The 27,500-nt window shown below is 43.1% G+C and overlaps 1 protein-coding gene across 2 annotated transcripts in view; it reads left to right on the forward strand.

The window, feature by feature from the left end:
• Positions 1-27,500, forward strand: part of LOC147026307 (netrin-G1-like) — a 189,735-nt gene that overhangs the window by 123,066 nt on the left and 39,169 nt on the right. The window contains exon 8 of one of the 2 annotated variants that reach the window (XM_085881591.1): positions 5,449-5,511. The exons of the other annotated variant lie outside the window; for it this stretch is intronic. Coding sequence (XP_085737717.1) covers positions 5,449-5,511 — 63 coding nt within the window. The remainder of the gene's footprint in view (positions 1-5,448; positions 5,512-27,500) is intronic. 2 annotated transcript variants of the gene reach the window in all.

The following is a 27,500-nucleotide window of genomic DNA, read 5'->3' on the forward strand; positions in this document are numbered from 1 at the left end:
GAGAAAAGGATACAGAGTCCAGGGACAGTTGGGTGCGACTGGGTAAAGTGGGTAGAGATAGTGATGGGTTTGGGACACAAGATTTAGCTGCAAACACCGAGTTTAGACATTCAGCTTTATCACGTGTGGAATCAGCAGTGCGGCCATTTGAGGTAAGGGAGGGGATGGAGGGGGAACATACACCAGAAACAGATTTGATTAAACGCCACCAGGATTTTGAGGAGGGAGAGAGGTTTGAGAGTTCAGACTTGAGATGAGAAAGATGTTGTTTTCTGGCTCTCCTGAGGGTAGATACACACTTGTTCCGAGCTTTGTGGAAAGAACTGAGATTGCCCTCAGTTGGGTTTGCTTTCCATGAGGCAAAGGCAAGTTGTTTCAGGACAACTGCCTCGCCACAAGCTTCAGTAAACCAAGGGCGGGAGGAAGGGTAAGACAACTGAACACGAGAGGGGATAAATCTGTGCATGAGGGAGAGCAAGTTTCTTTGAAAGAATTCCCAGGATGAGTTGATGTTTGAGAAAGTAGTGATAGGAAACCAGTCTGTAAGTTTGATGGCTGCTCGGAGACCCTGCCAGTCGGCTTGAGTGAAATGCCAGACTCGACGGCGGTGAGGTGGTTCTCTGATAACAGCCAGAGAGATGTCCACTTTAACAAGGACGTGGTCAGAAGAACCAATTGGAGCGAAGGAAGAGCAGCAGATATTGTCAGTGAAATTTGTCAAAATCAGATCCAGAAGAGATGGAGTACCATTGGTTGAGATCCGGGTCGGGAAGTTGACCGATTGAGTCAGTCCCAATGAGTCTCAGAAAGCTTTTGCTGAGGTGCCATGGCAGGTGAGAGAGGTACCCACACCTAGCCAACTGGCGTGATGACAATTGAAGTCGCCACATAAGAGGAAGAGAGAGTTTGGATGAGAAGATAGAAGATGGTCCATGTTTTCGGAGAGTGAGGTGTAGATGGAGTCATCACTGTTCGGTGGACGGTACAGTACACATATAAACATGAGGTGGGAGTGGAGGGGAAGCCGAAGCCAGAGGTATTCCTGGGGGTGTGGGGGAGTGAGAGCAGTGCAGGGAGAGTGAGGAATAGAGTCTTTGATGAAGAGAGCAACACCTCCACCAGGACGAGGCTCAGGTCTGTCATACCGTAAGAGGGAGTAACCAGGGAGAGATACTTGGGAGTCAGACACGTCTTGGGAGAGGAAAGTTTCTGTTAGGCAGATAATGTCTGGTTTGTCAGTGGCAACCTGTATGGAAAGATCTGAAAGGTTTGAGCGAAGGCCCCGGATATTTGAGGTCCACACTTTTAATGAAGAGGTAGGGGAAGAGGCTTTGGGTGCAGGAGGGGGAGGGGGGGGGGGAGGGTAGGACGAGGGACGAGGGGGGGAGGTAAGGAGGGTTGCTGAAGGATTGTGGGGTATTGCAGAATAGCGAGGGGAGGGGGCCGAATGAGGAGGAGAAAAGGCTCTGTGGTGCTGGGAGAGAGGGGGGACAAGAGACAAGGAAGATGGCAGTTGAGGATTTGAGAAGGTGGAGTGAAGAGATGGAGGCGAGAGGGCAGTGGAGGGAGGCAGGTTGGTGGATGAGAGGGGGGGGAACTTAGAGAAGGAAGAGTGAGGGGGATGAAAGGTGGGAGAAAGGTGAGGGGGAATTTTTGAAAGAGGTGAGAGGGAGGCTTGGAGGGAGAAGAGTGGGATGGTTGCTTTGAGAGTGAGGGGTGAGGGGGTGAGTTGGCACTGAAGTTGGAAAAAAAGAATGGTTGATGGAAAGTGAGCATCCATGGCAAACTGTGGTTTTTAAAAGTTTTAGGTCAGAGATGCGATTTAACACAATTCTTGATGGATGCAATGAAGGCGAATTCAGAGCATGGAGAGAAGAAGCGCTGTAATAGTTGGATTTTTTAGGCAAGGAATGAAGGAGAGGTCGAAATGAGAGCAGTCTGTTAAAATAGCAGAAGAGAAGTGCATTGTGAAACAGTAAAGAGTACCACATGTGTGAGAGAGGAAGATGAAGCATTATAAGATCGTTTTTGTTGTTAATATTAATGTATGAGAGAGTTCAACAGATTAGGTCATGGAAGTGTAAAAAAAAAAGAAATCGAGGAAGACGAGGAGGAAGTTAAGAGGAAGAAGAAGTAGCAGAATCGGGAGAAGGTGAGCGTGTTGTTGTTGTTGTTGTTGGGTATATATATATATATATATATATATATATATATATATATATATATATATATATTTTTTTTTTTTTTTTTGAGATAAGAAAGAGATTAGTTGGGAGAATGGGGGATGTTTGGAAAGTGGGGAGGATGAAAATTGAAGGTAATGGGGAGGATAGAAATTGAAGGTAATGGGGAGAAAAAACAAACAAACAAACAAAAAAAAACGATCGAACACCGAGTGGAACCGGTAGGCCTCAAGCCTAGGACTAGGCCTCAGACACCAGGTAAGAACGTCGACATAAATAGCACGATTTTTGAAACAAAACCGAACTGGGAACACACATTAACATGTAGGTGAGAAAATTAAACAGTTAAAACGGGACAAATAACAACCGGAACTTAACTTTGAGAACGTCAGCAGGGAGCCCCGAAGGAGACCTCTTGCCGCTCAAAACCGGATCCCTTTTCATTGTTTCAGTTCCTTTCTTGCTGTGTTTGAGCTTGTGTCCAGCTTATTCACTCTCTGTGTCCTTCTTCCCTTCTCCCTACTTTATCATTATTCCCTCACCGATTCTTCATCCAAATGTCCATCTGCTGTGTCCCTCTACCCTGTTGTTGGTGTATTTCCTCTCTTTTCACTGTGCTCTTTACCTCAACCACCGAAGGTGGACGGAGGTTGTGTTTTCACCTCTATTTGTTTGTTTGTTTGTAACTTGAGAAAATCAATGCTTTTTCAATTACTGTATATTGGTTGGTTGAGTGCGTTATCCTGTTTGTTTGTTCGGTACAAAACCGAAGATTGCGATTACTGTATGTTGGTCGGTCGAGTTTGTTATTCTGTCTGTCTGTCTGTTTGTTTGTCTGTCAATTGCCATCAGATCACAATTCTAAACCAATCGTCATGAAACTTTATAAAGTTGGGGAGGGAGTCACAACTGAGAAGCCTTTTGATTTTGAGGTCAAAGGTCATCTTGAGGTGAAATTTCTAAAATCGTCATTTTTTGTTTGTTCATCCGATTGACTTTAAAGTTGAACACGAGTCGTGTATTGGGAAACCAACTGTTTTGAGGTCAAAAGGTCAAGGGTCAACTCAAGTTAAAAAAAAAAAAAGTTCTAAAATCATCAACTTTCATGTGGAAAATCATCAATTTTCACCCTATCAACTTGATAATTAAACAATTGCACAGTGAATCAATTAATTCGGAAAGCAACTATTTTTGAGGTCAAAAGGTCAAACTTCTAAAATCATCAAATTTCATCTGAAGAATCATCAATTTTCATCCGATTGATCTGAGCTTTGATTAAGATCATCAATTTTAATCTTAATAAAATAGAAATTTTGATGTATCTGTGGCAACCTCTTTTTTTTTGGGGGGGGGGGGGTTGATTTTTGCAAATATATATATATATATGTATTTTTTTTGTTTCCTTTGTCGAAGCTCGTATAAGGGCTAATGCACAGAATATAAAACAAAGGGAGCAGGAGACGAAGGGGTGTGATAGGAAAGGATATCAGGATATCTGTGGAAGAGCGAGGGATGGGGTGGGGTACACGGGGTAAACAATATGGATGGGGTGGGGTACACGGGGTAAACAATATGGATGGGGTGGGGTACACGGGGTAAACAATATGGACACTACAGAAACTTTCAGGAAGGAAAACAGGGAATTTGAAGGAGGTGGCGGGTTTGGGGTGGATTACCGGGGGTAGAAACGATCATGGTTTCGGATGGAGGAAGATATGAGATGGTGGTGAACAGCTGTTTAAACAACCTGGAGGGAAGAGTGGGATTGAAGAGAGTATGGAAGTTTGTTCCAGAGGTGGGGAAAAATATGAATGGAAGAGTGAAGGTGAGCAGTAATTCTTGACCTTGGCAGTTTCACCAGAAATATAGTTGTGGCAGACCTTGAGTGCTCTGTGGAAATATCAGAGGGGCAGAGCACAGACAGAGCAAGGGTGCATGGCCAGAGAGGAGTACGTAGAAGATAAAAAGACCACCGACCTGTCTGCGGTGAGAGATTGAAAGACCCAAAGACTCAGCTTCATCTTGGGAGATACCAATGATCATAAAAGCCTTGGTTTCCACAGCATGAAACCGAGCGAGGTGTGAGGCAGGAACACCACCCAGGAGGGGAGAGCAGTGCTCCATCAAGCAGTGGATGAAAGCTTTGTATGTGGTTAATAGCTCAGGTGTGCCAAGGAGGGACTTTGCACAATGAAGGATGCTGATTCGGTGACTGGCTTTGAAGGCCAGCTTGGAATTGTCGCTTTCCCAGGAAAGATCATGGCTGATGGTGAGACCCAAATGCTTGAGAGACAGAACTTCTTCAAGAGGATTGTTGAGAAAGTAGAGGGGGAAGGGGGAGGGGGTTCGAGACAGTCCTTTTGGAGAGACACAGTAAGAGTGTGAGATTTGTCAGCATCGAAGAACATGGTCCTAGTGCTTCACCAGTTTGTGATTTTTATCCAGATCTGCAGAGCGAAGAGGCTGCTGCTTGCCGGTCTGAGGGATGACAGATGGTACAGCAGAGGGTGGAGTCATCAGCAAAGAGAAATAGAGGATTTTCCAGAGAGTCGGAGGGATCATTGATGAAACCAGAAAAATAACAGGGCCCAGAACGCTACCTTGAAGAACTCCAGCCTGGACAGGAAGAGGGGATGAGAGAACTCCATTACTTTGGAATTTTGTGAATTTGGGACTTTTGAGAAGGATTCCCAATTATGACCTGTTTAAAGTGTTGGTTGCACATGTTAGTTATCTAAACAAGATATACTTGATAATAATGCCAGAAGAAGCAAGAATTATAAACGATAATTTATATCGTTTAGAATCGTTTAGACAGAATTATAAAAAAATTTAAATATAGATCCATTAACTGGATTTATATTTTCTGGGTGTTTCATATGACATGTTTGTAAAATTGAAAATGTTACCATGTTGCCTGCCGGGACATTAGACTTTAAATTATCATCAGACCTTTGATAGGTATTGAGCTGAATACTTTGTTGTTTGGTCGAAGGAGAGTCAGGTACAAATTGTAATCACATGCAAAGAACAACTGTGAGTTGTCCAGAAATAAGGAAAATTATCGATTGCTCAATAATGTTACTTTGTGACGTACACATAAGGACAGACTTTGTCATTTCCTTTCAAAACGACTTGTTATTCTCTTGTATTAAAAAATTGAAAATAATTTTCTGGAAACACTGCATATGAAACGAACTTGCTATTGTTAATATCTGTTAAGTTGACTCATAAGAATTGTGTCCATCCCCAATGTGCCCTGCAGTTGCGACGCCATTGCTTCCGAAGCTGGATGCGTTTCTGGAACAGGCGCATGATGGCAGCACAGGTGGGCAACGGTGTGCTCTGTGGTTTTTGTGTGTGGTTCTAAAACCCAACACATGCTTTCTGGCTTAGCTTGCTTCTTGAAGATTGTTGTGCACAGCTGGATTGCAATGCCTATCATGGCTGGACATTTAAGAATGATGAGAAGGTGTTTTGATGACCTGAATAAAAGTCGGTCTTGCTGAACAAAGCAACGTGATGAGCTACTCAGCATGATACCAACTACTTACTTTTACTGCTCAAGCTTCAAAATAATCATCATAGGAACACCTCGTGTTCTTTGGAAGCAGTACTTTTTTCCATCCTGTAATTCTTTTCTTATGCATACATAAAAGGAGGCAATGATGCATTTGTACAACTTTGGTGAGGATAAAATAGTCTGTCTGCAATAAAATAAAATAAAATTATCTTCTCCCTTTCCCACTGGTCCTTCACATTTCCCCTCCCATAGGATATTGACATCCAATAAGTATTTCTAATGAAACTACAGAGTTCATAGAATACCTTAATCCAGGCAGTTGTTGTTGTTCGTCTTTCGGCTGCTCCCGTTAGGGGTCGCCACAGCGGATCATCCGTTATGATCCGCATACTGATTTGGCACAGGTTTTACGCCGGATGCCCTTCCTGACGCAACCCCGGTCGCCTCTTACGACACAGGGATAAGGATTGGGTTTCGCCATGATTCCGGGCTGCCAAACACCCTCTCATAGCGCGGCCTAGCACAGAGCTCCCGTCCTGAAGCGATCCTCCAACCCAAGCCTCCGAGTAGCCGGATTACAGGCGGAAACCACTACCCCTTAATCCAGGCAGTGTTTAAGTATATATTTCAATTGAAATAAAATAATGATTTTAAGGGTGATATAAAATAAATCTAGAGGTTTATTGCCAGTGAAGCAGTTATAACATGTCATCTAAACCAATCGTACATATGTATAACATACATCGCCTTATATAACATGTCCAAATACTGCAAAACTGGAGGTTTTTGGAAGTGATAAGAAGGCGATTTGTGTTTTATGGTGTTTAAGCATGTAATTAAACTGAAATGAAATAAAGAATGTAAAGATCGTATAAAGAAATTGATTCCGGAAGTTTACCACCATTCATGCAGTGGCTATTACAACACCCGATCTGACATGATACGTTCGTTATTCACGCCTGTTGTTTGTGTTCTTTATGACGTCCTTAAAAACAGTAAGTTTCCTGTTTGGAATGATTTTAAATTTTGTTTGACTGCCAGGCAGGCAGATCGAGTTAAAAAAAAAAATATCACGCTCCTCTCTGTGAATGTGCAACCGTTCCTTTATTATAAACTGACGTTGCTGGATGGAAGGATGGACAGACAGAAGTGAGCCGATTGCTTAACCCTGCTTTTCGCTTCTCGTGCACGGGGTAATGACAGATTAGTATGAGATGTATTATGGACTGGTAATCTTATAAAATAATTTCAAGTGTTTGTGCGTTTGTTTGTGGGTTTTTTTTAGCTACTCTTTCACAGCTGAACCATAGCACCTAGTTGCCCCCAATTTTGGTACCTGAGAATCTGGGCAAGGTTTTAAACTACCTTGAAGGCTGTTTGAGGCCACCAAATGCTGCTACAAAGTGTACATTGAGATATGGGGTCAGGCAATGCTGCTGCCGGCCAGCAGGCAAAAGGTAACCACCGTGAGGCTAATATCTCCATCGCATTTTAATATCCAACACATTCCAAACCCCCCCCCTCACTGGGAAAAGCTCACCACCACGAGGGCAATAACTCTACACGTTTTCAATGCTTAACATGTGCTGGAACCCTTACGTAGCTTTTTCCCATGCAGAGCTGGGTAGCCTCCCCCCCCCACCCCTTTTCCCTTGTATGTAATATGGGATAGCTCAGCTATCATAGCTGTTTTACATGTACTCTATATATTCCTCTCTGTAACTTCAGTGCATCAATCACACCATGATCAACTTGCCGTTTGTCTTGTTGGGAAGTAGTTTGAGTGGTGTCTGCTTGGTTGTGTGCTCCACACTGCATGAAATACTTAACTCCAGTATTTTATATTACCCATAAATGTCAATATATCAGATTGTTCTGTTTTTATAAAATGACCTTTCTGATTCCTGGATTTTCATCGATTTCACTTTACTGATGGCTCCATTGCATGCCAAGTGGTTCCTCTTACAAACAAATTGCAACTACATTTCTATCACAAAACAGCTTTTTTAAAGTCGGCCACATTTTTGAACATTAAATTTAATCCAAAAGATATCTGACAGGATGGTATAGAGTGAGTGCACTTACCTTTGACTTGGGCTGTACTGTATATAGTTTGGGTTCAATTTTGGATTGACTATATACTGTCGGAAGCCTGGTGTAAGCTCAGTGGTTAGGGTGGCGGCTTGGGATCCAAGGGTCCTGAGTTCAAGCCTCGTTGCCCGCTGAATTACTTCACCAGGGGATTGACTCAGCCTGCCATCCTTCCAAGGTCAGCAAAATGAGTACCAGCTTGCTGGGGATGATCGAGTCATTCGAGTATCCTGCGTTGGAGTGGCGACCGTCCAGGATTGTGCCCAATAGCCAAGGAAACTGCTTCGGCAGCACCGACGCTCTGTACAGAGTATGGTTCCAATGGATGGATGGATGATATACTGTCGGATTGGTGTTGTGTGCCGCCCCTCAGACAGATGTTCTATGGGGTGTCTCATTTTCAAGCATTACTTGTTGAACGTTAAAGATACCAAATAGTTTGTGAATCTCTTAGAGATGGTGAACGTTTTTCAGCAATGAGGTGGTGAGTTTTTGCCAGAAAACTGAACAGATTGGAAAGTCCTGCCCTGACCTACACCTGAGCATACTGAAATCTATACCCAAACCTACCCAAACCTACACATAACCTACCCTAATCAGTGGTATATCGTCATGCTACCCAGAAATGATGCTACTTTCAGGCCAGACTCGTAAATTATTTCCCACCCAATGTCCATACGATACAATACAAATCAAACCGAACTTCAAAAATTTGTCCTTAATTTGTAAATCCCATCTTCTGAAATTTTCCTCACAGAAGTATAATTTAGCTCCTTGCATTCGCAATTGACTTGGACTCTACTCCAAGCGAAGGTTACATTGAGACACTTATCTAGGTTTAGTGCTTTAACTTCCTAAAATAATCAAGACATTTATACCGTGCCCTCCACTTTGGCCAATGGTTCCTGGTGTTTTCCTTAAACGCTGGATAGAATGACATATATATATATATATATATATATATATATATATATATATATATATATATATATATGTATATATATGTATATGTATATATATGTATATATATGTATATATATATATATATATATATATATATATATATATATGTATATATATGTATATATATATATATATATATATATATATATATATATATATATATATATATATATATATATATATATATATATATTTGTCTGTCAAATACTGTACTCACTAATTTCTTTCCACTTTATTTTGAGTTTACAGTACTGTATAAACATTTCATCCTCTCTTCTCTAAATCTGCTCTGAGACTTGTTATCTCTTAAAAAAAGAAAAGAAGAGAAAGAAATGCTCAAGATATGAGAGATGCAGGTCTGATTATCACATTTATTATTAACAGATGCATTAAATGATTAAAGTATAACAATAAAAAGTGACAGTTTTCCACATCATCAACCATCAACCTAATACGTCTGCTTGGTGGCGATGGAGTTTCAGAAGAGTTAATGTAATGACGTGTGCAAAAATGCTTGGTGTTGGCTTAATTATTTTGGTGGCGGGCTTGGGATCCCAAGGTCCTGAGTACAAACGACGTCCTCCGCCATTTAATAAATACCAGGTGGGGTTGACTCCGCCTGTCATCCTTCCGAGATCGGCAAAATGAGTTCCGGCTTGCTGGGATGATTGAGCCATTCAAATATCCTGCATCGGAGTGGCGACCTGTCCAGGAATGTGCCCAATAGCCCAGGTGACTGCTTTGGCAGCACCGACACTCTGTACAGAGTGTGGTCCCAATGGTTGGATGGATATGTGCACAAGAGGTAAATGTGTACAGTCGGACGAAGATTCTTAGTCTCCTGAGAGAGCACCTGTAAGTTTGGGCCTAGACATGTTAGAGCAGTGAGATATTAGATTTAAATCACATATCGCTCATTTGTCACCACACTTTCACTCCCTCAAATGGACATTATAAGCCAATTGTTCCATCTGATAGGAACTCAAAGCTCCCCTGTTGTCTTTCAATGAAGAGTATGTGAGTTATTACTGGCATCATGGTGAGATTCCAAATTACTGCCTTCATCCACAGGGGGGAGGGGGTGGAGGGGCCTTCATCAGTGGGCCAAATTCATAATTGAATGCTAGTCCATTATGCATTTGCTCAAAACAACTGCTTTGGTTGAGAATGGGATAGTTCTACCAAGTGACACAAGAAGTGTGTCGATCTTGGATGTGTTGAAACAAATGTAGAACTGAGAAATATTAAATATTGCATTGCCATTGACCTATTGAGTCCGATTTGTATTGTGGAACGTATCCTCGTTGAAGAATCGGTGCAATTTTGATGTTAAATTTGTTAACAGCAGAGGGCGACATTTGTCTGGTTGCTATTCAGTTTATGTGATGTCCGAGGGTTTTGGTGTGCTGCCTCCCCACTTCCCTCCCCCACGTTTGTTAATGTCTGAAATGCTGAAAGATGAGCCTAATTTAACTCGAGCATGCAAAAGGTGTTACTTAAGACTTTAACACATTGTAGCCAACAACAAAGAATGTCAGTCATTGTTGCACAATCCAAACATGCTCGCACAATTCAATCACGGTAATGCCCAAGACCATTTGGTCTTGATGCACCAGGATGGGGTTTCTGTGGTGCCTACATTTTGACATATTATTATCTCATCTGCTTTTCCTCTGTAACAGTTGTGGTTAATGTTGTTCAAGTAACCACAGGAAATGACTGTTGCATTAAACATCATTTCCTAGCTATTTATTTCCTGTTCCAAAAGTTGCTTTCCAGTGAGTTGTTCGTGCAAAACTACTAAGCCTCTGTGTATAATTTCAGACAAATCAATTTTGATGCTTTGAGAATATTAACAATCCACCAGTTGTATAAAATCTCTCACTCATTCTATTTGTTTGTATTTGACTTAGTGGTTAAGGTGGCTGGTTTGGGACCTTAAAGATCTTGAGTTCAATCCCATGTTGACTGTTGAATTTACACCAGATGGGGTTGACTCAGCTTATCATTCTTCTGCAGTCAGTGAAATGAGTACCAGTGTACTGGGGTAATAAGTATTTGGGGGTAACTTGCATTGGAGTGGTGACCCATCCAGGACTGTACTATTTGTCAATAAAACCTCCTTGGCAACCTTATGTACATTTACAGTGTGAAAGGAATGGTATTATATTATTGATGGTTGTTCAACTTTTGTTTGAGCATTGTAACGATTGTGTAAGAGTTTGTACTTTAATTGTATAGAGACGAGTATGAGAAGAAACATCGGTGTACTTTCATGTCAATTGCAAGGACAAATCTAACACAGCACTGAATATGAAATTTCAACAAACGATCCAAGCATCACGAGCCATGTGCCCAGATGACCAAACAAGTCACATTGCTCCAGGAATTTTTTTTTTGGCACGATTCGCAGAGAAAAAATTCTTTATAACGTTGGGTTTTCCCAGGATTTTATATTCAGTGCAAAAGAGCGGATACTATGGTCAGAATTTTGAAAGCTGTTTCTTTTAAAAATATCTGCGAGTGTCAATTTGCAACTTTTTACTGCAATTTGAAGTAGTTGAGTGATTTGCAACGTGTTCATTTAGAACCCTGAATTTTCAATAAGTTGTATTTGTTGTTGTATTTGTTTTCATTGAATATTTCATTGAATGCCTGAGTTGTATTTGTTTTCATTGAATAGATAACCCATAAGAGTGAGTGCATGTCATGTTGAAGCAAATGAATGGTCATCAGATTAACAATGTTTGCTACAATTGACTAGAATGCCGGTGAAATGAAAATATATGATTTGTGGATAAGTCGTTTAATAAATAAATTATTTAAAATGTCACAAACAAATGCATTGCTGCTTTACAATATTAGTCTACTCTCTCCCTATTTGTGGGGGGTGGATGGGGGGTCATGTTTGTGGTTTATAATATACTAGCAGGGATTCTCGTGCTCCGCACAGGATTCCCGTGGATGACGGCGGGTCTGAAGGAGTATGTCACAGTTAATTGTAAAATTGTAGAGGCTGACACCATTATTATTATTTTTCATGACCACTATAATATTATATTTTCCCCACCATGTTTTATATGCAGAAGACTCGAGTTCAAAAATGTTAAGATTTATTGCCGCATCAGATAAAAAAGCATAATGCCTCAACAATGTGAGGCTGGTTTCATGTCATCATTTGCGACTTAATTAATTATCATTCTCCAGCAAATTCCGTTGGTCCCATGTCAATCGGCTGAACTTGAAAAATTAACGTTATGCAATCAGGTGATGACGTCATAATTCGGAAACCAGGAAGTCGGAAGTCATTGTTTTCAATTGACTGTAGCATTATTTTTTCATTCTATTGCAAATGGCGTTGGCCCCATGTCAATCGGCTGAACTTGAAAAAATAACGTTACGCAATCAGGTGGTGACGTCATAATTCGGAAACCAGGAAGACGGAAGTCATTGTTTTCAATTGACTGTAGCATTATTTTTTCATTCTATTTCAAATGGCGTTGGCTCCATGTCAATTGGCTGAACTTGAAAAATTAACGTTACGAAATCAGGTGATGATGCCATAATTCGGAAACCGCAAGTCGGAAGTACAATTCTTTTACATCGGGACACTCCCGGGTACATGTTCTGTCAGCATGTGAAGTTTGGTGAGGATCAGTCCAGTACTTTTCGAGTGCATAGGTCACAGACAAACACACACACAGACACACAGACAGACAGACACACAGACAGACTCCAACTTTATATATAGATGAGCAGATATATCAGCAGTAAGACGACTCTCTCTCTCTCTCTCTCTCTCTCTCTCTCTCTCTCTCTCTCTCTCTCTCTCTCTCTTTCTCTTTCTCTTTCTCTTTCTCTTTCTCTCTCTGCAGCTGACTCCGCTTGCCTGGCTCTTTCATGAGCAGATTGATCAGCAGTTAGCTGTTGCCGTGCGCGTGCAGTTCGAGAATTCAAATAACAGGAGGAGAATGTGTATGTTTAAAAAGTCAACGAATACGAACATTTTGTATTTCAAAAAACCCTAGCGTTTTTAACCATGAAGCCTTTTGTTATGATTAATATGCCGGCGCACTATTCGAAAGCCATTTTTTTTTTCCTAATGGAAATTTGATTTATTTTATTTATATACATATTTTTTAATATATATATATATTTTTCATTTTTATGGAGAGCCACTTAGCGCATCCTGGAGCTGAATGTTAGTTCTATATATGTATAAAGTTTCATCAAGATCGGTTCACTGGTCTAGGAGCTTATTCGTCACAAAAAAAACAGACAGACAGACAGACAGACAGACAGACACAGACAGAAGGACTGCCATTTATATAGTAGATTTTTACTTCCAGGAGGTGTGCCTCATGAAATGCCATCATTAGCTATTTATTGGTTCACGGGTCAGTAAGTGACCACTATATTCGTTATGGGTGTGTGTGTGTGTGTGTGTGTGTGTGTGTGTGTGTGTGTGTGTGTGTGTCTGTTTGTTGGGTAGTCGATGTAGTCGAAAAAAACCATTTTTTTTCAAAAAAAATGGTTTTTGAGATTTGTTCTACCCTTATTATCAGTATTTAAAATGGCGATTTCTATGAAACTTGGTTGGTAAGTTCATACCATGACCTAGTTATGTGCAAATGAGAACCGTTGCTATGGGCACCACCGTTGCCAAGCAACGGGACTTTGAAATTTTTGAAAAATAAAAAAATTATTTTTTCGAAAATCAAAAATCGGGCCATGAGCGAATGTGGGCAGTACATTCAGCCATATTATCAAAAATTTCCAGCCGAATCCTATGAAAACTGTCGGAGAAGATAGACTTTGAATGAACCCTGGTCGAAAACAATAAAAAACCAAGTTCGTTATATCTCAGAGACTGAGTCAGATATACATGAAACTGGTATGGTAGGTTCATGGTATGTCATAGTTATGTGTGAGAAAGAACCGTTGCTATGGACCCCTCCATTGCCTAGCAACGGCCGACTGCCCATGTCCGCCTACCGGCTTGTCTGTGTGTCTGTCTGTCTGTCCAGAGCATAACTCCGTGGGTTTTGATCAGATCCTGATAAAATTTGGGTGGGAGGTTTATATCGTGATCTAGTTGTGTTTTCCTGAGAATGGGCTTGCTGTGCCCATTATGGGTGGAGCCACGCCCAAAAAACGTGTTTTTAGGCGGTAGCCAGTTTCAAGTTACATCTTCTCCGAGGGGGTTTGTCGAATCTGGCAGGGGTTTCGGTATTTGGTTAGCCCAATGGCACCTGCATAGCCCCACGGAGCTCGATTTTTCATTTTCGTCCCAAGGTCAAGGTCATTAGGTCACAACCTTAGAAAATGTCAAAAAAATCAATAAATTGGGCATCGAGCTCCTAGGGTTTTCAACTGTTTCGAATGAAAGTTGGTATGCAAGTAGTGCTCTTCGAGTATGACAACTTTCATCATTTATGTTTTTCCCGATTCCCGCCAGTTTGCCCGTGGCGTCCCCCTCGAAGGTCAAAAAATAAAAAAGGCGAACCGTGTACATTGCTCGTGAACCATCGCCGTCTCCAGACTTGTACACCTTAACATTGATTTCGCCAAACATAGAAAACCCCCTTGGGGAGGGGGGAAAGTGAAGTTGCCACAACTTTCATTGTGTGACCCATCGACCTGCGGTCATTTGGTTGAGATTGTATATATAATCTCTGACGATATCACGGTCAGACAGAGAGACACCAAATTGTGCATTTTAGTATGAAGACGATGCATGGAATGTACAATTGAATGCACAGCACAGGTCTCTGTGGATCTGACCCATTATCGTCAGAAACTACAGGTGTAGCAATTTTAGATGGACAAGGGAACATACAGGTAACATGTTCCCATGTGAAGAGGTAGGTTTGCATTTAAGATGACGTGGTAAGCTTGCCAGCTAAACTCTTGGAGGAAGTCCATTCCATGCTGATGAAGGCCAGTAAGTCAGAAACTCGTCCATGGATTGATTGCCTTCCCAAGGATTGGGCTGGAATTGCTAAAGGCCCAGTCACACCTTGACGTTTTAGCCAGCAATGGCAACGTATAAAAATGCACGTAAAACGTTGGCGTACGCTGAAGTTTTGAGCTTTTTTTAAAGTTTTGGTAGTATTCATAACGTGTTGGTCGTATGCATAACGTATTAGTAACAGGCACAGAACGTTTCGTTGTGTTAAAGATAACTTATACCAACGAATGCTTAGCCTGTTGTCGGCGTTCACAACCTATGCCCAACGATAGTTTAACTTAGTCATAGTGCGCTGCACGTATCGCCGACGAACTCGTGGCGTTCTCTGTTAAAAACCTGCCGCTCGCCGATTTAAATCATAACCGCCTGAAAATTGGAAGTGTCAACATCGCAGTCACACCTTGACGATTTAGCCATCGTATGCCGACCTATGAAAAATGTGTCTAAAACGCTGGGACACGTCAAATACGGTATGGGTAAGTTGTGTACACGTTAGGAGCACGATGAAAAACAATGATGTACGCTAGCATATTACGTGGTGCGTCTATTACGTCGTGAAATTTCAAGCATGCTGAAAATTTTACGACGTACTCGACGTATGGCTCACAAGTTCCGCATACGCTGGCATAAGTTCTCGGCACGCTCCGCGATCGTTTACACACGTCGGCCACACGTTACTTGTAAGTTACTCATACGTCGAAACACATCTAGGTAATGTTTAGCAGACCCGAAACTTAATTTTTAACCTACGAGTAACGTGCTTTGAACCTATTAGTAGCGTGCTTTGAACCTATGAGTAGCGTGCTTTGAACCTATGTGTAACGTATCTCAAACGCACATTGGCGTATGTAGACGAATTTGATTGACGTCTTCCGGACGACCACAGAACTTACTGAACGTGTTTCTAACTTACAGCTACCGTGTAATGGCGTATTGGCAGCGTTTAGGGGAATCGGTATATACAAATGGGATTCACAAGAGGAACCCGTCAGTGTTCCAGACTCCATGTTGAGTAGATGTCAATGTCAGCAGCAGTAGGAGTAGTAGTAGTAGTAGTAGTAGTAGTTTGAGAGAATTTAGTGATGTCGATGTTAGTAGTAGTAGTAGTAGTAGTTTGAGAGAATTTAGTGATGTCGATGTTAGTAGTAGTAGTAGTAGTAGTTCGAGAGAATTTAGTGATGTCGATGTTATTAGTAGTAGTAGTAGTAGTTCGAGAGAATTTAGTGATGTCGATGTTAGTAGTAGTAGTAGTAGTAGTTCGAGAGAATTTAGTGATGTCGATGTTATTAGTAGTAGTAGTAGTAGTTCGAGAGAATTTAGTGATGTCGATGTTAGTAGTAGTAGTAGTAGTAGTAGTTCGAGAGAATTCAGTGATGTCGATGTTGGTAGTAGTAGTAGTAGTAGTAGTAGTTCGAGAGAATTTAGTGATGTCGATGTTATTAGTAGTAGTAGTAGTAGTTGTTGGAGAGAATTTACTGATGTCGATGTTGGTAGTAGTAATAGTAGAAGTCGTACTTTCAAGTAACGTGTTGCAAAGTGTGAACAACGTTCGTGTCGCGTGCTTACAAAACGTTACTCATAGGTTAGAAATAAGTTTCGGGTACGCTAAACATTACCTCCACGTGTTTCGACTTATGAGTAACTTACAAGTAATGTGTTTCAACATGTGTCAACGATCGCATAACGTGCTTACAGCTTATGGCCAGCGTAGCGGAACATGTGAGTCATACGCCGGCATACGTCGTAAAATTTCAAGCGTGAAAAAATTCGAGGAAAACCCAAAAGTTCAACGTTTAAAGCCAGCGTACTACCACTTATGGCAGTGTTTTTCAGCGTGCTCTCAATGTTATCAAAACTTACCCATAACGTATTCGACGTGTACCAGCGTTTTAGACAAATTTTCCAAAAATCGGCATAAGCTGGCTAAAACGTCAAGGTGTGACTGGGCCTTAACCAAAAAGGTTGCTTAATTGATACAGCGGGGAGCAGTGGAGCAGCTAACACACTGCTTGCTTCCATTGAGCAGTTCTGTGTATTTCACAGGATCCAACGAAAAGCAAAAGTAGCTATTTTCACTGATTGTGTGTGTGTGTGTGTGTGTGTGTGTGTGTGTGTGTGTGTGTGTGTGTGTGTGTGTGTGTGTGTGTGTGTGTGTGTGTGTGTGTGTGTGTATGTGTGTGTGTGTGTGTGTGTGTGTGTGTGTGTGTGTGTGTGTGTGTGTGTGTGTGTGTGTGTGTGTGTGTGCGCGCGCGCGCACCAGCAAATACAACCCGTCGTTTGCTGACAGGGAGTATTCAGGAGAGGGGTTGAGAGAGGAGGGAGGGGAGAAGAGAGGAGAGAGGCAGGGGAGAGAGAAGAGGCAGGAGGGAAATGAAGCAAGAAAGGGGGGAAGAGCGAGCAAAGGGTGGGGAGAGCTATGCCTCAACAAATGTCAAATGTTGCTATACTGTAGGAGGGAGGGATGTGAGAATGGGGTGTGTGTGAGAGGGGGGGGGTGTGGGAGGATATATATATATATATATATGTGTGTATATACATATGTATATATATATATATATATATATATATATATATATATATATATATATATATATATATATCTTCTTCTTCTTCTTCTTTCGGCTACTCCCGTTCGGGGTCGCCACAGCGGATCATCCGTATGATCCGCATAGTGATTTGCCACATGTTTTACGCCGGATGCCCTTCCTGACGCAACCCTGGTCGCCTCTTACGACACAGGGATATGGTACACCTATTTTAACCAGGGTATACACCGGCCCAGTACACTGGTACTCCTTTCGCCGACCTCGGAAGGATGAAAGGCTGAGTCAACCCCCTGGTGTATTAATTCAGTGGCCCAACGGGGCTTGAACTCAGGACCTTTTGGATCCCAAGCCGCTGGCCTAACCACTGCGCCAACACCAGGCTCATATATATATATATATATATATATATATATATATATATATATATATATATATATATATATATATATATATATATATATATATATATATATATATATATATATATATATATATATATATATATATATATATATATATATATATATATATATATATATATATAGTAAAAAAAGCACTATCCCTGTGTCGTAAGAGGCGACCAGGGTTGCGTCAGGAAGGGCATCCGGCGTAAAACATGTGCCAAATCACTATGCGGATCATACGGATGATCCGCTGTGGCAACCCCTAACGGGAGCAGCCGAAAGAAGAAGATATATATATATATATATATATATATATATATATATATATATATATATATATATATATATATATATATATATATATATATATATATATATATATATATATATATATATATATATATATATATATATATATATATATATATATATATCTGGAACAACCGATGATCTCGGAACACGTGTTCGTTGAATTAATGAACACAGCAACAAGGGAGGTGGAATTCAGTTTTAACAACATGATGTATGTTCAAACGGACGGTGTGGCCATGGGTTCTCCATTAGGCTCTTGCAAATATCTCTGTAGGCTATCATGAATTGCAGAAACTGACTGGTCGGCAAGGGGTCGATTCCCCCATCATATACTATCGGTATGTTGATGCCATTTTTGCTTTGTTTGAGTCTCGGACGGCATGTGACAATTTCCAGCCATGGCTCAACACTCTCCATCCAGCGCTGAAGTTTACCACGGAGCTGGAATCGTCAAACATGTTGCCGTTTTTGGACGTGTTGGTTGATAGATCCAACCTTGGTTTCACAACATCCATCCACCGGAAGCAGACTTTCACAGGGCAGTATACTCGCTGGGACTCCTACAGCTCCATGAGAAACAAAATTTCCTTGATCAATATCCTGGTTCACAGAGCACAGAGGATTTGTTCACCTTGTAATCTTCCTGCTGAAATTGACAAAATCATGAATATACTCGGTGAGAATGGTTATCCTGAGGATATCGTTAAGAGATACATACACAAGTTTCTAAACACGACAAAAGATCGGAAGATTAGTCCGGACAAATGTCCAGTCAAAATCAGGATGCCCGAGAAAGGGCAATTATCATGAAGGTTTGAAGAACAAATCAAACTTATTGTGTCCAACACGTTTCTGGCTGTGCAACCCCAAGTAATCTTTACCTCTCGCCGTTTGCTGACGTCAGTCAACAAGGATGTGCTACCCACCTCACAAACCAGCAATGTAATTTATGAGTTTAAGTGCCGATGTGAAGCTCGGTACGTGGGCCGCACAACACTAAGATTGGCTGATCGGATCAAACAACACGTCCCCTTGGCGATTCGAAGAAAGATTATGAGGGTTAGAACACAACCAGTGCGAGCATGTAGAAATATCCAGCAACCACCGGCCACTGTACCTGCTTCATCCGCCATTGCACAGCACCTGGTTGCCAACTCTATCTGTGCAGACCGGTACAATGCAGATATGTTCAGGATATTGAGCCGAGGTCAGAGCTCGTTTCATTTATATATGTTGGAAGCAACCTTCATCCTTCACACCGATCCAATATTATGTCGTCAAAAGGAATTTGTACGATCTCTTTGTCCCTTTCAGCATGGAAAGATCAAGGGAAATACGGTAACAAATGGTGAATGGACCTTCGGGGAAACCCATCCCCCCTCTCTCCAGGATGTGGCTGCAAACGTCAATCAGCGACGAACTCTGCTCCAGCCAATGAGAGCTCGAGGTGAAGATGATGAGCTGACCAATGGGCGTTCGGATTAACCGTGACGTCATTACGGTTGAACCAATCAGCTTCTACCTTATTGATACCTACGTATAAAGCACACACCTTCACTTTCTTCTTCACTTGCTGCGATTTTTTTTACCCTGAAGAGTGCAGCACGAAAAGCTTCGGTCACTATGTCGTGTTTGTTTGTATCCATATTTAAGTTCTGGAGAACCAAACATCTGAATATATATATATATATATATATATATATATATATATATATATATATATATATATATATATATATATATATATATATATATATATATATATATATGGAGATATTTATAGAGATATATGGAGATATGTATAGAGATATATATATATATATATATATATATATATATATATATATATATATATATATATATATGTATGTATATATATATATATATGTATATATATGTATATGTATGTATATATATATATATATGTATATATATGTATATGTATGTATATATATATATATATGTATATATATATATATATATATGTATATGTATATATATGTATATGTATGTATATATATATATATATATATGTATATATATATATGTATATACATACATATACATATATATACATATACATATATATATATGTATATCTTCTTCCTCTTTCGGCTTGCTCCCGCTAGGCCGCCACAGCGGACCAACTGTCTCCATTTTGCTCTATCCTCCACATCTTCCATTGACACTCCAACCACCCGCATGTCCGCCCTCACCGCATCCATGAACCTCTTCTTTGGCCTTCCTCTTCTCCTCCTGCCTGGCGGCTCCATCTTCAACATCCTTCTCCCGATATACTCCGTTTCCCTCCTGTGCACATGTCCAAACCATCGCAATCTCGCCTCTCTCACTTTGTCTCCAAACCGTCCTACCTGCGCTGTCCCTCTAATACACTCATTTCTTATCCTATCCATCCTCGTCACTCCCAACGAGAATCGCAGCATCTTTAACTCTGCCACCTCCAGCTCTGCTTCCTGTCTTTTTGTTAGCGCCACCGCCTCCAAACCATACAACATAGCTGGTCTCACTACCGTCTTGTATACTTTCCCTTCACTCTTGCAGCTACCCTTCTGTCACAAATCACTCCTGCAACTCTTCTCCACCCACTCCATCCTGCCTGCACTCTCTTTTTTCACTTCTCTCCCACACTCTCTGTTACTTTGGACAGTTGATCCCAAGTATTTAAACCAATCCACCTTCCCCACCTCAACTCCTTGCAACCGCACCATACCACCACCCTCCCTCTCATTTACGCACATGTACTCCGTCTTTCTCCTACTGACTAACATTCCCCTTCTCTCCAGTGCGTACCTCCACCTCTCAAGGCTCGATTCAGCCTGCTCCCTACTCTCCCTACAGATCATGATGTCATCCGCGAACATCATGGTCCATGGAGAACTCAGTCTGATCTCGTCCGTCAACCTGTCCATCACCATTGCAAACAGGAAAGGGCTCAGAGTCGATCCTTGGTGCAATCCCACTTTAACCTTAAACCGGTCCGTCATTCCTACCGCACACCTCACCGCTGTCACACTGTCCTCATACATATCCTGCACGATCCTCACATACTTCTCCACCACTCCCGACTTCCTCATACAATGCCACAACTCCTCTCTTGGCACCCTATCATAAGCTTTCTCTAAATCCACAAACACACAATGTAACTCTTTCTGGACTGTCCTATACTTCTCCATCAACATTCTCAAAGCAAACATCGCATCAGTGGTGCTCTTTCCTGGCATAAACCCATATTGCTGCTCACAGATCGTCACCTCTCCTCTCAACCGAGCTTCCACTACTCTTTCCCACAACTTCATGGTGTGGCTTAACAACTTTATCCCTCTGTAATTTCCACAGCTCTGCACATCACCCTTATTCTTGAAAATCGGAATCAGTACACTTAATCTCCACTCCTCCGGCATCCTCTCACTTTCCAAGACTTTATTAAACAATCTGGTTAACAACCCCACTGCCATCTCTCCTAAGCACTTCCATGCCTCCACTGGTATTCCATCTGGGCCAACCGCCTTTCCACTTTTCATCTTCTTCATAGCAGTCCTCACTTCATCCTTACTGATCCACCCCACTTCCAGATTCACTATCTCCACCTCTTCCAACCTTCTCTCTCTCTCATTTTCTTCATTCATCAGCTCCTCAAAGTACTCCATCCACCTTCTCAACACACTCTCCTCGCTCGTCAGCACATTCCCATTTGCGTCCTTTATCACCCTAACCTGCAGCACATCCTTCCCAGCTCGGTCCCTCTGTCTTGCCAATCGGTACAAATCCTTTTCCCCTTCTTTTGTATCCAACTTCTCATACAGCTCGTCATATGCCTTTTCCTTGGCCTTAGCCACCTCTCTTTTTGCTTTTCGACGCCACTCCTTGTACTCCTGCCGACTTTCTTCATCTCTCTGACTATCCCACTTCTTTTTAGCCAACCCCTTCTTCCTTATACTTTCTTGTACTTCCTCATTCCACCACCAAGTCTCCTTATCTTCCTTCCTCTGTCCAGATGTCACACCAAGTACCTTCCTAGCTATCTCCCTCACAACTTCTGCTGTCGTTGCCCAATCATCCCACCCATCTTTACCACCATCCAACGCCTGTCTCACCTCCTCCCTAAATTTCACGCAACAGTCTTCCTCCTTCAGCTTCCACCATCTGGTCCTTGGTTCAGCCCTCACTCTCTTCCTCAACCTCACCTCTAAAGTCATCCTACAGACCACCAATCGATGCTGTCGAGCTACACTCTCCCCTGCCACAACCTTACAGTCACTAATCTCTTTCAGGTTGCATCTCCTACTTAAGATGTAATCCACCTGTGTGCACTTTCCTCCACTCTTGTATGTCACCCTGTGTTCCTCCTTCTTCTTGAAATACGTGTTTACCACTGCCATTTCCATTCTTTTTGCAAACTCTACCACCATTTGCCCTTCCACATTTCTCTTGTTGAGACCGTACCTCCCCATCACCTCCTCATCCTCTTTATTCCCTTCCCCAACATGTCCATTGAAATCTGCTCCAATCACCACTCTTTCATCCTTGGATACACTCTCCACCACTTCATCTAACTCACTCCAGAAATCTTCTTTATATTCCATCTCACACCCCATATGCGGGGCATATGCACTGATGACATTCATCATCACCCCTTCAATTTCCAACTTCACACTCATCACTCGGTCAGACACCCTCCTCACCTCCAATACCCTCTTGACATGATCTTCCTTCAGGATTATCCCGACACCATTTCTCCTCCCATCCACACCATGGTAGAACAGTTTGAAACCACCTCCAATGCTCCTCGCCTTACTCCCCATCCACTTGGTCTCTTGTACACACAGTATGTCCACCTTTCTTCGCTCCATCATATCAGCCAACTCTCGCCCTTTGCCAGTCATCGTCCCAACATTCAGAGTTCCAACTCTCACCTCCACACTTCTACCCTTCCCCCTCTCCCACTGCCTCCGGACTCGCCTTCCCCGTCTCCTTCTCCTCCTTCGCCCAGCAGTAGCACAATTTCCACTGGTACCCTGCTGACCACCGGTACCGGTGGCGGTCGTTGGTAACCCGGGCCTCGACCGATCCGGTATGGAAATTCGTTTTGTTGTCCGCATAATGATTTGGCATAGGTTTTTACGCCGGATGCCCTTCCTGACGCAACCCTGTATATATATATATATATACCCTGTATATATATATATATATATATATATATATATATATATATATATATATATATATATATATATATATATATATATATATATATATTTATATATATATATATATGTATATATATATATATATATATATATATGTATATATATATATATATATATATATATATATATATATGTCGAGATGTGTATATCCCTGTGTCGTAAGAGGCGACCAGGGTTGCGTCAGGAAGGGCATCCGGCGTAAAACATGTGCCAAATCAGTATGCGGATCATACGGATGATCCGCTGTGGCGACCCCAAACGGGAGCAGCCGAAAGAAGAAGAAGAAGATCGAGATGTGTATATATATATATATATATATATATATATATATATATACATACATATATATATACATACATATATATATACATACATATATACATATATACATACATACATACATACATACATACATATATACATACAGTATATATTGATACGGCTGTGGAAATTCGCATTACACCATAAAGGGCCCTCAGGTGAGATATCTCTGTAGGTACATGTGTAGTTAGCCCAAACCCGTTGTATAGAGGGAATTTATGTGATTCATCCGGGCTGCGACGCTTTGAGTTAGCCATTTTTTCTTTTCCTATTGTTATTTTGGTGCACAAAACAACAACGAACATCGCCTCAACCAACATCTCCACGATCACTCCATTCACTCCACGATGCCAACAACCTCGACGCCAATAATCACTCCATTCACTCCACGACGCCAACAACCTCGACGTCAACAATCACTCCACTCATGCCACGATGCCACCTTCCACAACTGCACTCCCACCATCTTCACCACTCGCCATTCATCGAGCATCATGCAGTCACAATCTCCGCGGGACAGATGGAGGAGCAGAGTGGCAGCGGCAGCAACCAGTGCGTGAAGGGGCATCTCCTGCCAAGATCTCCCGCCCAAAACGCCTGCGCAAACATCTCCCGCCCAAAACGCCCGCGCAAACATTTCCCGCTTGAATCTCGTTCCCCTCTTCACCGAAGTGAAGAGAGGGAGGGGGGATGGCGTGTCCTCTCCCGATTGGCGGGTGCGCGATGTGACGCGTCCGAACAGGGTGGGGCGTGGGGCGGAGAGAGGGGGAAGGATCTCCCTACAAAAGGCGTGGACAGAGAGAGTTCCGGAGGATCATTCGAAACTGGAGGGCAGCTCGAAACTAGGGGGATCGTTCAAAACGGAGAGTTCCAGAGAATAGCTCGAAACCGGGAATCGTTTCGTACTGCTCTCATGTGTGCATCGCCTGTTCGGGTTCTTCTTCTCTTTTGGTTCGGTTGTGCACGGGGTTTCTCGAGCCTGTCGGTGCCATCCCTGGACGGAGCGCCTGCCATTCCCCACCCCATCCGCACCGAGATAGCGGGCGAAACCCGATCGAGTCCCCCCTCCCTTTTATCCACGCGGAGATAGCGCCGGAAACCCTGTCCGTAGCATCGAGCGGCCAACACGTGCCGGGGCGAAGCACGCCGGAGAGGACTCGCCGACCACGCCAGGGCACGGAGTCGGGGCCAGGCGCGACCACGCCGACGGTCATGGGAGGAGGACTCGACGGCCCAAAGGGAAGTGACCATTTTCTTTTTGGGGTTTTGTATGTGTGTTTGTGACGCCTGTCCGACAAGTAGAACTGTTTAAGTGTTGCTGTGTGTACGTGTATTCGGTTTTAACTCTTCTTTCACTTTATATGTGCATTTTGATTGTTGTGACTGTAAATACGTGCCTTCCGTGCTGGTCTGTATGAATTAAACTTGCTTGTGTGAATTTGTTCCCCGTTTCGCTGTGTCCTTTCCTTTGGTTGACTCTCGATCCTGCTTCACGTAAGGGGTTCGTAGTGGGTGCAACATCCCGGTAATTAATCGGAAACGTCAAGGCCGACGATAACACCGCTCGGTTATCACTGTAGCAAGGAACGGACCGCTTAAGCGGTTCGTATCCGGAGTCGGCCTGTGGCGTGGTATGATCGCCCGGTCGACCATTCGCGCAGGTACTTAGGTAGACCGAATTTGGCGAGCAAACCTATCCTGCGCGGGTGGGCAATTGGCACGATCATGGTAAGGTTAAACCCCCACCCGTGACTAGCTCCCGGCGTTGTTCCGAGAGGGTCACGACTGAATTGTCCGTCCTGTGGATGACGTGCCGCGATTCGAGTTACGTGACCATTCGCATGCCGGCGGGCGCGAATTCGCAACAATATATATATATATATATATATATATATATATACAGTCAAAGCTCGTTACTATGCCACCCGTCGGGACCGAGCAAAAGTGGCATAGTAGCGAGAGTGGCATAGTAATGAGATTTTGTAAAAACGGCCTTATTTTCTCAAGTTACCCATCTGTAGTTAATCTTTAGACAAAATTTATTCCAGCAAGTAAAAGGCACGACTGTTGTATAAGCTAAGGGAATGGAGAACATACACACACTAACAGAGTTCACACACTAACATATGGCATGGCGAGAAATTCACAACACACAAAGCTTTCAAGAATCGTCGGCTGGCGCATCTTCTTTCGGCGGATCTCGTGCATCTCGTTGTCTAGCCGATCGCACGCTTGCATCACACCGGGCTTCCCGCTTCTCTGCTGCATGAACTTCCGGACGGTGCTACAAGCGCGCTGGGCTTCCTCGAACGGAACGATTTCCTCCTCGACAGTTACCTCGTCATCTTCGATTTCCACTGGCTCCTCACTGCACAGAATCTCCTCCGCAATCTCCTCCAGCGTGAAATACCCGCCAGTCGCGAGGCGCGAGGCGGCTTCGAGAAAGTCAGACTGCTCGATCTCCTCGTTCTCGTGCATCTTTTCCTCGGCAGGCAGAGCTTCCCAGATGTCGGGCAGCTCCGCATCCTGTGGCTCAGTTTGGATCTCCTCTTCGATGAACTTGGCCTTCGCGAAACAGTTCCTGATCGTCGACTTGCTGACCTGCTCCCAAGCACGCCGGGCGACGTGTAGAGCGTCGAGCAATGTGAACTTGAACTCCTTTCCCTCGTCTATGGCCTCAAGCCGGCGGCATAGCAGGAGCTTCTTGTAGTGGCGCTTGAGGTTCTCAATGATTCCCTGATCCATTGGTTGCGAATTGGCTGTCGTGTTGGGTGGGAAGAAGACCAGTTGGATGTTGTTCAGCTCGAGCTCAGGAGGGTGGCCAGAGAAGTTATCGAGACAGACCAGCACTCTGCGTCCCTGCTGGCCGAGTCGTCCGTCCCACGCACGCAACATCTCCTCGAAAAGCTCCGCCGTCATCCACGCCTTCGAGTTCGCCTTGTACTTGACCGGGATCTCTTTGTTCTTGAAGGCACGGGGTTTGTTGGAATTGCCAATCACCAGAAGAGGGAACTTCTCGCTGCCGCTCATGTTTGCCCCAACCAGAAGAGTGATCCTTTGCTTGCTTTTCTTTCCTCCAGTACACCGCTCTCCCCTGAAAGCCATGGTCTTGTTCGGAAGCAGCTGCCAGAAGAGTCCAGTCTCGTCCAGGTTGAAGACGTCGTCTGCGGAGAACTGCCCGAGTAAGGGCCGGAGAACCTGTTGTTGCCACTCAAGAAGGGATTGCGAATCCACCGCTCCAGCTTCGCCCTGCACTGTCCTGAACGTGATGCCGTGGCGCTTCTTGAAATTGCCCAACCAACCGTCGCTCGCCATGAAGTCTGGGATGTGCATCAGCTCGGCCAGTTTCATCGCCTTCTCCTTGATCAGATCGCCGCTGACAGGCACATTCTGTCCTCTTGATTGCTTCAGCCACATGAGCACTCCCTCATCAAGCTTCGGGTCGTGAGCCTGCGTCAACTTCATGCGCTTCGATGGAAATCCAGCTTTGATTGCAGCCTCGATTGCATCCTTCTTGCTGAGAATGCCCTTCACGGTGGTTCTCTTAACTTCGACGCCTCATTTCTTGCAAATCTCCCTGGCCAACTTGGACTGATTCGGCTCCTTCTTCGCGGCATCGATGATCTCCTTCTTCTCCTTCAGCGTAAAGTCGGTTCGCTTGCGTTTCTGAGCTGACATTATGGGCTGAATTTGAAAAAAAATGATGTCACTGTTGTACGTGTGCCTGCGTGTCTATGTGTGTGCTCGCGCTTTTTTGTGTCTCGTTGTGCGTGTTGTGATTGGCTTGTTGTGGCTGGCATCGGGGAGAAGAATCGCGTGTTTTGACACAGTCTGACTATGCGCGTACGTATTGAGTTATGTTGTGCGCAGCTGGACTGTAGTTCGTCGCTTCGCCTTTGGACGTGAGTGTGATAATCGAGCACTGTGCAATACAGACTTTTTCACGACTCGTGCCTTT

Source organism: Eptatretus burgeri, chromosome 5, assembly GCF_056783735.1.
Source record: "Eptatretus burgeri isolate ZD-2024b chromosome 5, Ebu_testis_v1, whole genome shotgun sequence".
Taxonomy (NCBI): domain Eukaryota; kingdom Metazoa; phylum Chordata; class Myxini; order Myxiniformes; family Myxinidae; genus Eptatretus; species Eptatretus burgeri.